The sequence below is a fragment of the Trematomus bernacchii genome, unplaced genomic scaffold (genome assembly GCF_902827165.1).
Source record: "Trematomus bernacchii unplaced genomic scaffold, fTreBer1.1, whole genome shotgun sequence".
NCBI lineage: Eukaryota > Metazoa > Chordata > Actinopteri > Perciformes > Nototheniidae > Trematomus > Trematomus bernacchii.
In genome coordinates this window covers 8,763,727-8,776,930 of record NW_022987714.1, presented here as the reverse complement: position 1 = coordinate 8,776,930, position 13,204 = coordinate 8,763,727, and the positions used below count along the sequence as shown (strand labels likewise).

The window sequence follows — 13,204 nt, the reverse complement described above, 5'->3', positions numbered from 1 at the left end:
AGTGTGTTGGTGTTACTTTAAGACTGAAAACACATGATTCTGTTTTGGACAATGTTTTTATAGATAAATTGACATATTTCTCTTTAATTCATCAATCGTCATTATCCACGACCACTTAGGGTCTTTCAATGTTAGGCTTGATTTGACTTATAAGAAAGCAGTACATTATAACCTTAATTTGATTAATTATACATTCTCTGAGTATTGCCTCCCAGCCTTTCCGAGTCCTACACTGCAGCACAGTGGTAATAAACTGAGACGTCATTCGGAGTTAAACAGTTTATTTAATATCTTAACAATGACAGTTTTTTCAAAGAGATTTTTCCAGTGTAAAAAGTGCAAAAAACGAGTGTGAAAATGGTAAGTGCAAAAACATTCATCACAAACAAGGAAACATTGCAGTCAATGGCAGCATGACTCATACAGAAACATACATCCCCATCCAGTTTAAGCATTTTACAAGTTCATAAATATCGAAAAACGTAACAACCTATGAAGGATTTCCCATCATTTAGGGCCTCATTCTGTTCCTACGTACATATATAATATTAATGGAACCGTACATTTCATTAGCAGGTGATTTGACATTTACAGTTATCATATAAAAGTGTATTCTAAGGCAAGACCTGTGGCCTTTGAGTGAGTAATGTAACAGTCCAATAGAGGAAGAGCTCATATCTACTGGTGTAGTGATAAAAAAATGTTTCCCAACATTTGTGACTAATAAAAACAGGAGGCATTGCAAAGCAGCGACGTGTTTGATTATTGACGGTATATTATGCAATCTTCAAACTAATTCCTATTCTTTGCGCTTCAGCTTCTATGACACATTCAACAATTTACCAGTTTGAGAACTTTTTTTTTTGCATAGCTTGGGGCAGAGCAGAGGGTGGTCCCATGGATAGTTGAGATTTGAAAAGTTTGAGTGATTTCATATTTGAGTTTGAAAAGGTGCAGCAGCCCTCGCCGGCTCTTCAGCTGTGGGTAGACTAAATACGTTGTTAATAAGATCAAAGAGGCTGTTGTGTGAGATCTGTAGGCTGACATTGCTGCTGTGAAGAGACGAAGCCCCCTCCATCTGGGCCATCTCATGAAAGTGTCGACAGATCAGAGGGACCACCTGCGGGGGTGAAGTGACACATTGAGACATTTTACAACACATATCAAAACGGCATAACTAAAAGGAGCCGATCTCCAATCCTGTATGTGTCTTTGAGGTGAAACTAGAAAAGAGCGTTACCTTGACAACGATAAGCTTCTTCTCTAAAGGTTTCCCATCAGGAAACTTCTCTCCAAAGCACATGTTGATGGCGTATTCAGGAGAGCCACCATTGTTCTCTTTAAACTGCTTCAGTTCTGAAACAGATACAGGTGGGAACATTTATTCCATGGTGCAAGTTAATGCTGGCTTCACACAGAATGTAACCGTTATTACACACAATGTCATTTTGTTCCTACTGTATAAAAAGCGAGAGATGTATACATACCATGCACGTACTTATCAAAGCTCAGGAGCGTCACCATGGTGTTTGGGGGCAGCTTGCTGGGGTTAGGGTGAGCCACGCTGGGATCACTGGTGCTGGCAAACACATGGCACTTGTCCTGCCTACAGGCGTAGATACCGGTGTCCCGTACCTCCAGGAAGAGACCTCTCTGGATGCTGTTCAGGATGCGGTTAGTGTACTCAACCTGGTGTAAAGAAAAAGGTTGCCATTAGAAAAACTTTAACCTTAAAAAAAGTTTCCAGGATGTACAATAATATATGAACTTAAGGGAAAACTCAAGCCTTGCATTTCGGATCAAAGTTCTTGGAAGGGGATTTTTATCAAACTTGTTCCTTCAGTTAATGCTAAATTAACACATCAGACTAAACTTATTTACCATTTGTGGCACTAAAAGCAATGTTTTGACTAGAGGCTTCCCAATTTGTTGGTTTCGTGCTTGGACAAAAACGCTGGTGATGTGAAACGCATTCCTAGAAGAAAGCATATTCACTATGTGCCACACTGACAGGAGCCTATTTTAAGTGTTTGGTTGGTTGCCAAGGACATTTAGCCTGAAGTTAAACTTGCAATATTTGGGAGTTCAGATCCATATCACATGTTTTTACAGCTATACAACAATCTCAGTTGTACAGATAACAAAACATGATCCTTGAGGTGTTTTTCAGTACATTTGTAGGATTTTGTTTTGTTTTTTATTTCCACAAAAGGCCTATTTGATGTTATCATGTACCTGCTTTTGGTCGAGCAGACCATCAGTGGAGGGGAAGCAGAGACTATGTGCGTTGAACTCGGGGACCTCGTGGTGGTAATGGAGCTGGAGAAGTGCAGTGCTAAATGTAGTCTTTAGCATTTCTCTTTTCCTGTAGTGGATGGAGATCTCCAGGTCATATATAGTCGGCTGCAGAGGTGAACTGAGGACTTGTGGAGGATTTACTGTAAAAATAAATGTTAAAATAAAATACATCACATCTTTATAGAGACAATAAAGGAATGATTTTATCAGGCTGAACATTTCCTTACAGTAAGCAGGCTGCTCTGCTATATGCTGTGGATGGCTCTCGGCTGCTACAGGATAGCTTTCAGGGACAGCTGGATTCTGCTGAACATAGTCTTCTGCCCATAGTTGCACATCTATCAAAGACAATACAAATCAAATTAAACTATATTTAACCTTCATTACTAACCATGTAAAACCATAAACAGGTGGATAGGACATTCTTCTATGACTTTATGGTACTGCGTTTTTGCTCTACCTGATGGCTGGCTGCCAAGATCCAAGGTCATGAAATTGTTCAGAAGAATTAGCTGTTTGGAGGGAAAAAGCATAGTATTGAGGCAGTTAGTAAGTATCTAAGGGAAGAAAACACCACAGAGAAAATCTGTTTGATATCACACCAATTAACAGAAAACCCAGACAATATTGCACCTCATTTCCTGAAGGTTGGTCCTCTGTGGGAGAGTTGTAGATATCTGGACTCATGTCAGCATCCTCCTGGGAGTCTTGTACTAGCTGACTTTCAAGGTTGCCTGCTAAAGAAAACAAGGGCAGATTAATTTGCATTCAACTCTTAACAGTGGAAGTATAACACCTGGATTAAGTGACTCCTCTTACAGTCAGTGTTGATGATCTCATAGATTTTATGAGGGTCTTCCTTATTCTTGGAATTATCCCTTATCATCTCGAAGCCTTTAGAGAGGTTGTTGAGAGCGCATCGGAAGTTGGTTTTCCACCTGGCCTTGTTGTTTGGGAACTCGTGGATTTTTCCACTTGCTTCTGACCATGCCTGTTAACCATAAAAACACGAGATAAAAGCCACTCCATATGCTCACATTACAAATGCTGTCACTTTCAAATGTAATTATGATCACTAGGGAAATTAAATGATCCTAAAAGCTGTAATTGCACATGAGAACCCACTTTAAGTTCTTTGTGTGGACAGTTTGATTGTTGGATTTCCACTTAACACGAAGTAACAAAGTATTTTGAACAACCTATATTGTGGTATTGCTACTTATATTCAAGGGAAGTGGAAGTGAGATGTTGGCATGCTATAATTGCCACTCTAAACACCTGCCGTTATTAAATAGCACACAGTCATTATGACATTAAGGAATCTCTAATGATGTCAACAAAGCCATTAACATTTTATCTAATCAAATTTTGCCGGATCATACCATACATGTAATTGCAGTTGCATGTGTAATAGGAGCTGTTCAACCTACCCGGAATATTTTACTGTCTTCATCATTGCAGTCCCTTCTGGAGTTGTGCTTCCAAGGAACTCTGAACTTGTTTTTGCCCACATAGCACAGGCCCGGGTACTGGCCCGCCCCAACCTGCTCTATGAGCCAGCTGGAAAACGGAGGCTTGGTAGGGCTGAGAGGAAACATGACAAATCAGTGTTGTTCTTTAGATGACACATTTCACAAGAGCAGAGAGAGGAAATGGACTCCAGAAACTAAACCACACATGCACTGTGCTAAAAGCTACTGGCAGCTTAGGAAACAAGGTGAACTATGTTTTTACGCAGAGATATACAAATGAAAAACACATTCAGCACCCTGTGATATTCTACATGGTCTGCCCAGATAGTTTTCAGCAACATGCAAACTTATTCAGCCTACAAAAGTATTTAGTTAAATCATCACACAAATCAGGTTTGACAAGGAACTAACTACTTCACAATACATTCAAATAACACCAAAACAAACAAAGGCATATAATAAATAAAGAAGGAAGAGAGGGCATAGATGAGGCTATCCCTACCTTTGCATGTCTCAGTAGATGTGTTGCTCTCCAGGGTGTCTGTCGCTCTTCAGAAGCACCTTTGCTGATTTTATAGAAGCAGAACCAGTGACACTGTGATGTTTTTATCTCTCCTCCCCCGTGGGAGGGCGCAGCTCCAGGCATTTCCGATGCACGAATGGGTGAGTTTGATTTAAGGAAAAGCAAGACGTTACCTCCTCACACAGAGCGCAAAACAGACTCCCGGTGGATAAATTAAAGGCACCCTCTGCAGACCGGATGAAGTGCTGGGTTGGTTGGAAAAGGGACATTTCTCCGAGGGAGGTAATCGAGGCAAAATGAAAGTGGGTTTTTTGACACGTAATTTTGTTCTTGCATCACCACGTCATCTGTATTTCATCATCCACCCAAAATTATTGTGTTCTCGTAGGCGCTTTCGCCCACTTAACCTGCAGGCAAGCTTAGTGTATTTAAATAAAATCAATAGCAGTATTACTGTCTGGAATTTAGAGGTGTAGAGTGTAGGCTACTTTTGGCAGCAGTGTTACACTTGCCAACTTGTCATTCGCAAATTAGTTTATTACTTTAGGATCGCCCTTAACTTGACCTGCTTTATTCCATGATGATACCAAGCCTACTTTATGTTGTTAAATAACACCAGAATCACGTGGCCCTTTAGTGCTACTCGATTAAGTTATTTTCAGGTTGGACATTGGACCGATTAAACTCCGGATCGGTGTTTCACAGACTGTCACTAACCACAGGGTTTCACCAAGGGAGGTGAAAAAAAGGGTCGGGACCATCATCAAATTACTGCACGAGTGGTGTGTGATATACCTTTTCTAACTGCTGATTTGTCATGAATTGATTTAACAGTATAGAAGAAATGTTCAGTTATTGTTCAATAGCTTTCACGTGTTAACCAGCGACCCAAATCCAAAACAGATAACTGCACTGTACAAATAAGATACATATCTTCTTAGGTCACATCTCTTTTAAAAGGATTTAATTTATTTTTCTATTTTATGTGAATAGCATTAAGATAATTCAGCAGTTTCGTTATTGAAAAGAGTAATTTATTTTAAATAGCTTCCATGCCAGTGACTCCAAATCAGTGCAGCATTGTATTTCTACACTGGGCAAGCAGAACACACATTTTAATCCACCTTCTATATTATGAATATTAAAATAAGAAATCAACAGTTTTGTGAGTAAACAATATTTTTTCAAAAGCTGCCATATACTACTATGTTATTACCAAATCAATGTAGAATTGTAATATTACTTTATATTGGACAAGTAGGAAATCCCTCTGTTTAATCGTTTTTTTGGTGCTTTTTCTATTTATTCATATTTTTTCTAATGGAAATTCTGCTGATTCTTTTATTGAAAAGTCTTCATTTGTTCAATAGCTTCCATGTTATGTGACCCATTGACTCTGAATCAATGTGGCATTGATTTAACACACAGGGCAAGTAGGGTATATTTATTTTTAATGGATTTGAGAGCTTCTGTTATTTCAATAGCCCTCATATCTTATGACTTTATGACCAAATTGTTGCAAACATGTATAACTACACTGCACAAGTGGGACATCCCTCTTTGTAGAGGATTTCCTTCCCATATCCTTCAGTTTCATCCCACAGGCCATAAGACTTAAACACATGAACTTTTGAAAGAACATCCATAACATTCATCTGTTTGCAACTTATATATATCAATATTCCAATTACTTGTATATAGACTATTCTGCACTATTTCTACTATATTCTATTTTATTTTATTTACTTGCACTATTTTATCTGTTTTATTGTGTTGCACTGTTGGAGGAGCCTGTGACCTTGTCATAACTACACTGTAGCTATGTACAAATGACAATAAAAGCCTTGAATCTTTCATCTTGAATCCTTTATATCTATTTTATCTAAATATTGTTATGATAATTCAGTAGTTTTTTGAAAAGTCAAATTTTCTTTCAATAGCTGTCTAGTTACCAGATGACTCAAAATCCATACATAAATGTCATATTTGAAAACATAAGACACATCTCTCTTTATTGAATTCAAGTCCACCTTATATTTTATACATGAAAATGCAACAGTGTTAAATTGGAGAGTTTGAAATCAGACCAGTAAACTGCATTTTCATATGTTGATAAGCTTTAAGGCCCACACCAGGTTACCTTTTCAGTAAAGAAGCAGAGGCAATGAGCTCCACCTGCTCTGACCTGTACTTTTGGTGAGGTGTTGTTGTCACATGAAACCAACCATGTTCCAGTGCATTCTCCACCACTGAATAATCCATAGTATGTAACAGTTGTGCAGTGTGCTGAAGTGTAAGGTGGGACTTTCAGAGTCAGACTCCTGCAGGTGTGAGGTTATTTCCTGTCTTTGAATGAGAAAGAATATTAATACCATACGGTGAGTGAGAGTGCAGTGGGGAATCCCTTATTTCATGACATGAACTTTAGTATAATATACAAAAAAAGCTTGCTCCGGACATTGCACTTCCTCTTTCTACCATTTGTTAACTTCCATGCACAAGAAAGCACAATTGTGATTTTATCCTCCCACTCTCGGGTCTTATCCAGACATGGTCAGGTCCTGTGTGATGCATTAGTTTGCATGCTAAAGGTCAGTTATAGCATACTTCTCTTTACTTACTTCTAGGGGAGAGTTTCTTTTATTGTCTGGCTGTGTTTTGACCGCAGACTGCGTTTAATGCTCATGCATCTAACACTGTTTAAGAAATATCGTGCATGACTACAGCCCAAGTATGCATGTGTCAGGAATAAGGAAATGATACACACTTTAATGGAGCACTTCCTTTTTCCTGCTCATTGGAAAAACTGCCCCTGTAGAAAACATGGGGCGCTCATGAAGCATGCAGTGCGGTTATTGAACGACCACATGGAGGAACCATAACCTATTTCACACTTTTATTCAGAATGCAATATCATACGTATTAACTCATCTGTAAATGTAAATATGGAATATTGTGCTGAAGAACAGGAAGTAAATCATGTGACACAAGCAACTGTTTTGCTCGGAGAACATTTTCTACTATCCAATGCGACCTTAAAAAGATATATGAGTAAGAACATGTATATGACACGTCAGAGGAAAATTAATGTACGAAAAAAGAACAAATAGAGTTAAACTTTTATTGTTTTCAAAAGGACATTTTTACTTGATATTCCAGCTAGAGTCTCTTTCATCTTGCTCTCTCTGTATCTATCTCTCTTTCTCTGTGGCATTGACACACCGTCACACACACTCACCTATCCACTCTTATCTCTCTCTTACCTGCATGTTTATAGAAATGGTGGGTGTGGTATGGTGCTGGAGTTCCAGTGCATTTCATATAACCCACTAATATTCTCATAAACAGCCACACCCATACCTATTTATAACACTTTGTCCGGCTTAAGCTTGAAATGGTGTGTTTGTATTTCTGTATGAGGGCGAGACCTAAGGAAAAACAATAGTAGTTCATCTGAGATACGATACTTAGGACATAGGAATTTGATGGCTTTACAAATGTCATTGCAAAATATATATATAAGCAGTCCTTTTGGGTATGCATTTTTTTTACATCTTTGCCTATTATTTAATTGTAACTTAATTCATGTACACGTACACGCGCGCACACACACACACACACACACACACACACACACACACACACACACACACACACACACACACACACACACACACACACACACACACACACACACACACACACACACACAATTGGATATTGATGTCACAATGTCAGGAAGTAAAACATGGGTTCCTGTTCTATTTTCAGATAGTGGTTTGGCATTCTACGTTATTTGTGTCACATGAAAGCACAACAATGCAGCATTTTTACATTATTTGTAGTACATGACATTGACAGCTTTATCAGAATCTGGTTCATATGTAGTATTAGGGGAGGGAGATGCCTTTTCAAGATTTAGATTTTCACTTTTATTTGAACTCAGCGCCCTCTGCTGTCAGCCAGACAGAGAGAGGAGAAATCTAAAAGATTGGAAATGGGGATTACCATACAAAACTCTACAAATTGAAAGAATCAGCAAAAGCACATAAACCTATACAATTTTATATAGTTACACAGTTAAAATATGTTTCCAAGAGAACAAACAATACACATGACTCACACCTTAAAACATGAGTACATAAAAACACAAAGTATGACATATTAGACATACTCGTTTCCAGTGGCGTTTTTATATGTACAAAAGTGGTGGGGCACAAAAAACTTAGATGTCTATATATAAGCTTCTGCAGTGACGTGCAGTGAGGTTCATGGCTGGTGAGGCACTGGCACTGACTCTTCAGGTTTACAAATATTATATTTTGACCTAAACCAAAATATAATATTATTTTCAAAAGCTTTTTTTGTCTGATGCTTCGATTAATTTTAAACAGACAGTTCAACAAAAGGATACCCAAAAAATGTAATTTTATCATTTAAATATTGAATTGTTCTCTCTTAGTAAGATCCCATTGTCAATAAAATGGCGGTCTTACCTTGACTTGAAGATGAAGTCCATTTGCCTATCCTTCTGGACAAACATTTCTATTACTTTTTTGTAAAAGTCCTCCTTATGTTCTTGTAGTTTCAAAAGTCTATCATAAATCTAATCCATAGATTTATGATAAAAAAATTATAAAAGTAGGGTAGACATGTGGATGTTATCCGGCTAATCAAAACGTGCATTTATCTAACAGGTACGTTTCCCACAGATCTTATTTCGAGCTATTTTCTAAAATCCTCTGGAGAAATCTCATTGCTTTTTTGTGCTTACTTCCTGGTTTTAGGACGCGCCACTGCAGCTCTCTCGTCTCCTCTTCAAGCACCACACTTTTCGCGGCACACGTACTTACAGCCAATCAGCTCTGAATGATTTGAGATGACGTATGGTGGGGATGGTAACTCCGTGCCCCTCTGGTCATTATTTTTTTGCCACACACATTACATTACAAAATACTCTGAGCATGCGCAGTGAAGTTTTTACAGTCACCGTTCACTTCACAGCGAGAGGAAGGGGCATAATCAGGTTTTGTCCCACATGGCTCTAAACAGCTCAATAGGCACACACTGTGACTGTAGACACACTAATTAGAAGAACACAGACTAAAACAGCAATGTACAGACGAATCAGATGATTAAACATGATCTTAAAATATATTTTATATATTTTTTTATTTATTTTTTTGCATTTTTGTAATCATTATTTGTAATACTTTCTGCTGACACTAGGTGGGGCTGTGCCCCACCTGCCCCTAATGACCAGTCGCCACTGCTCGTTTCAATGTGTCATGTTCACTGTATTTAAAGTAACCATTAATTCAAGTTTCAAGACTATTGTTAAAACATTTTTTTGTCAAAACCAAAATTAGGGGAATATTTTATATCAAACAAAAGTTGGACCCTTAATCATTTGCTGCATCTTACTTATTAAGAGGAAACCAGATGGTGTGAGTATGTGATTTCTTCAAAACTATAAGTTATTGTGATTGTAACTTTCCTTTGATTCAAAAGCTTGGAAGAGAAGGTTATTTAATGTGTGATTCCCCCAGTATTGTAGTAATATTCCTGTCTATGATATGTGTATATTGTTGTGGATAATGACAACTGAATAACAGATAATGTTTGGACTTTTTTTATTGAGATTAACTGGTGATGTCTTGTAAACCACAGTTTTTACCACTATCTGTCAGGGAATCCCCCTCTCTCTTCCTGAATCGTGCACAACGAAACAGAGAGGATTTGCAGGAAGTAATTGCCTTTTTCTGCCACCAGAGGCCGCTGGTGACACATTATTTATGGACTACTGTCTCCACACAGACTTTCTAGGTGCTAGACGTCGCTGTTAAGGAGACTCATTTTTTCCAGACGAAACGTATATGGAAGTTCTTTTGACCATACTGGATGAAACTATTTCTGATCAAATAAGTTCTGCTACTCGGCTCGGCAGAAACTGAACTAAAACTAGACGATGCTGTCCAGTCCGATGTGGTGCTGAAATTCTGCACAAGTGCATCTAGTTCAGACTTTGTGTTCCCCATGTGCGTAAAGTAGTTTGCATAATGGATGTTACAGTTGTATAGATGTAGACTTGATGAAGACTTTCCACCTGTCTACAACAACAGCGGGAGTTTAAAGATTTAAGTGTTATATGCTCTTTCAACGCCTACATGTCATAAACATGCGTCCTTACGAGCTTTATAATTGCCAATTATTGTGCTCAGAGACACGCTTGCAGTGTATTTAGCTCTGCAAAGCTGTAGCCTGGATACAGGAGAGAGCGTCCTTGGTATTTGTGATTGTAAAGAACTGGGGTAGAAAGATGGCCGAGGGGGGAAGACTGATAATTTGAAGACTTGCCAGGGGTACATTGTCAAATTCAAAAGGCATTTCAAAGAACCAAACCATTCACTTTTTTTTTTTATTCTCTCTTATTTTTTCCTTCTTTCTCCGTCTTTTTTTTGCCTTGCCTTTCTTTCTTTTCGCACGGTTGCAGGCCGTTTGAATCGACCAATGGGCCTTCAAGTTAGAGACATTGGAATGTAAATGAGCCCAGCGCGTGCTCCCTGGGCAGTGAAAGCTCGGGATTGTTTATTGAGCTCCCGGAGCCACGCGCCTGGCCCGGGGGAGTCGGCGTGCAGAAGAATCACACAGCGGGGGCGGGGCCTCGCGACGAAGCGTGCGTCTCCGAAAAGGGGTGGGTGGGGTGTGTGTTGGGGGCGCGTGTTGAAAAAGAGGAGTGCTGCCAAAGTTTGGGTCAGATCGGCTCGTGGAGTAAGCAGTCAAGAGAGACTTGGACTAGAGTTAGCCACACGGTCCCCACGCGAAGGACACGAGAGCTGTACACTGCCAACCCTTCCCACTCTTTGGTCCCACTGTTAGAGGCTGCGCTCGCCCTCTGCATCCATCACTTGTGACAACTGTCAGCGAGATGGAAACTACAACCATCACCACCACGCAGACTGCATTCTCCTTTGGACTTACCGAAAGGCACCAAAGCCTGAGCCTGCACGCGCCGGCCCAGGACTGCGCTGACCCAAGCAACGCTGCTGACTTCCAGAGTAAAACCAAGGTGCTGAAGAGACAGCGCTCCGAGTCGCCGGAGCTCCTGCGCTGCAAGCGGCGTCTGAGCTTCAACGGGCTGGGCTACTCCATCCCTCAGCAGCAGCCCGTGGCTGTGGCGCGGCGGAACGAAAGAGAGAGGAACCGGGTCAAACAAGTCAACATGGGCTTCCAGACGCTGCGTCAGCACGTGCCAAACGGCGCTGCCAACAAGAAGATGAGCAAAGTGGAGACCCTGAGGTCAGCGGTGGAGTACATCAGGGCTTTGCAGCAACTCCTGGACGAACATGACGCTGTGTCTGCTGCTTTCCAATGTGGGTTGCCATCCCCTGCAATCTCCAACAGCTACTCCGCCGAACCTGAGTCGCCTCACTCCGCCTACTCATCAGACGAAGGCAGCTATGAGCCTCTGAGCTCTGAGGAGCAGGAGCTGTTGGACTTTACGACCTGGTTCGACCGGTACTGAGGCGGACAGCATCATGAACACACAGCAGCGTCTGTGCGTAAAAGCGGCTGACTTCTTTCAGAAATGCTGACAAAGACTTGGTAATGGCTTCAGATCAGTCTCGCCCTCAGTGCTTGGAAGTGATCTGTTGCCTCCCTCCCTCACCCGGGCTGCTTCTGCAGGAGCAAAGCAATAGTAAGAAAGCGAGAGAGAAAGGGAGTGAGAGAGAGGGAGCCCTGAGCATGAACCGTCGCCCTGAAGTCCCCACAAGCAGGAGGGAGTTTGGACTTCACGTCAGCGCGTGGAAGTAAAGAAATGTTGGTGTTATGTTTGAATAAGTGCAATTAATACGTGACACAGCATGCTCTGCTGAGACTTATGAGTGTTTCATCAGAGCAGACTGCCTTCCTCAGCTGCCACGTCTGTGGGAAGGCACAACAAAGATGACAGACTTTTCCAGTGATGAACATTGTTTCTTTCAAAAGTGTATCATACAACGTATTGTTTTAACATGAAGACATATTTTTGTACAACTGAGTCAAACAAACAATGTTCTTGATCAACAGCCACTGACACTTTCTCTGGCAGTGTTGTGAGAGCCGGCTGTCAGTGAGGCAGTGAGTTGGCATGTGTGAGTTGAGTGACTGGACAGCAATATCAAGGCTACTACCTGTGACAGTAGTTTATTTTTATTTTTTATAAGAAGTGGTAAGGAGACCTTTATCAATGTATGCACTTGTTCTCCATTTCCTTTAGCCTAAAATGTAAATATTTGATTTGAACAGATATATTTTGTGTAAAACAAGTTTTATAAATAAATATGAATCTATTTATATGATATGCTTTTGTATTGGTTTGGTTATTCAGTTGATATTGCACACGTTTGTGCTTAGATGTGTGAGGGGGGGGGGGGGGATGGCGGTGGCGGTAATTGAGCAAACCAGGGAGCTTCTCTTCTATTCAGAGCCCCTGCATGACCTTTTCCCGACTTGCATGGGCACACGGGGGAAAATTGCGCAGCTGAGTGAGCACTCAATAACCATTATAGACGTGCACCTTCTACAGCGCTTTGTCTGCATTCAGGACGGGGAGATTAATATTACGTTTCATGCATTGCATTGTTTCTTTTGCGTACTCTGCCCTTACCCAATAGCCCGGAGCGCCTGGAGCGTAGTGAAAGAGGGAGGGGGGAGAGGGGCTGCAATTCACTCCTCTCAAAGGGTATAGACACTTTGAAATACGGCCCGGGGAAAGTCAGCGAGACAATACGAGGGGTCAAAATTCTTATTGCCCGATTGAGATCAATCTAAATAAAACCTAGGGTTGTAGACTAGTTGTATCCCCAACTGTGTTTTTCATGGAGCACACAGCCCAAGCAAAAAGCCCGTCTCCTGCAAAATGGGGAGC

At 40.6% G+C, this 13,204-nt stretch overlaps 2 protein-coding genes across 3 annotated transcripts; one reads left to right on the top strand and one right to left on the bottom strand.

The window, feature by feature from the left end:
• Window positions 1-264: 264 nt before the first annotated feature.
• Window positions 265-4,462, bottom strand: irf7 (interferon regulatory factor 7). Of its 2 annotated transcripts, none has more exons than XM_034141939.1 (10): window positions 4,273-4,462; window positions 3,729-3,882; window positions 3,118-3,289; window positions 2,932-3,035; window positions 2,759-2,810; window positions 2,526-2,636; window positions 2,236-2,438; window positions 1,488-1,689; window positions 1,241-1,356; window positions 265-1,120 (listed from the first exon to the last, which is right to left on the bottom strand). In XM_034141939.1, the coding sequence occupies exons 1-10, from the start codon at window positions 4,278-4,280 to the stop codon at window positions 932-934; spliced, it is 1,311 nt and encodes a 436-aa protein (XP_033997830.1). In that variant the 5' UTR covers window positions 4,281-4,462; the 3' UTR covers window positions 265-931. The 2 variants fall into 2 exon arrangements, with proteins under 2 accessions (XP_033997830.1, XP_033997831.1); XM_034141940.1 differs by having other exon boundaries at window positions 2,932-3,032.
• Window positions 4,463-11,070: 6,608 nt separating this feature from the next.
• On the top strand, window positions 11,071-12,586 carry ascl1b (achaete-scute family bHLH transcription factor 1b). The gene has a single exon (XM_034141805.1). It carries the CDS (start codon window positions 11,222-11,224, stop codon window positions 11,816-11,818), a length of 597 nt encoding a protein of 198 aa, XP_033997696.1. The 5' UTR covers window positions 11,071-11,221; the 3' UTR covers window positions 11,819-12,586.
• The last annotated feature ends 618 nt before the right edge of the window (window positions 12,587-13,204 follow it).

Bases quoted from the DNA above. Each gene is read 5' to 3' on its own strand.
- irf7 (XM_034141939.1), bottom strand. The intron at 3,290-3,728 runs GTAGGTTGAACA...TATGGTTAACAG, and splicing joins AAGACAGTAAAATATTCCGG to GCATGGTCAGAAGCAAGTGG. The intron at 2,811-2,931 runs GTGCAATATTGT...CCCTCCAAACAG, and splicing joins ACCAACCTTCAGGAAATGAG to CTAATTCTTCTGAACAATTT.
- ascl1b (XM_034141805.1), top strand. From the start codon at position 11,222: ATGGAAACTACAACCATCACCACCACGCAGACTGCATTCTCCTTTGGA.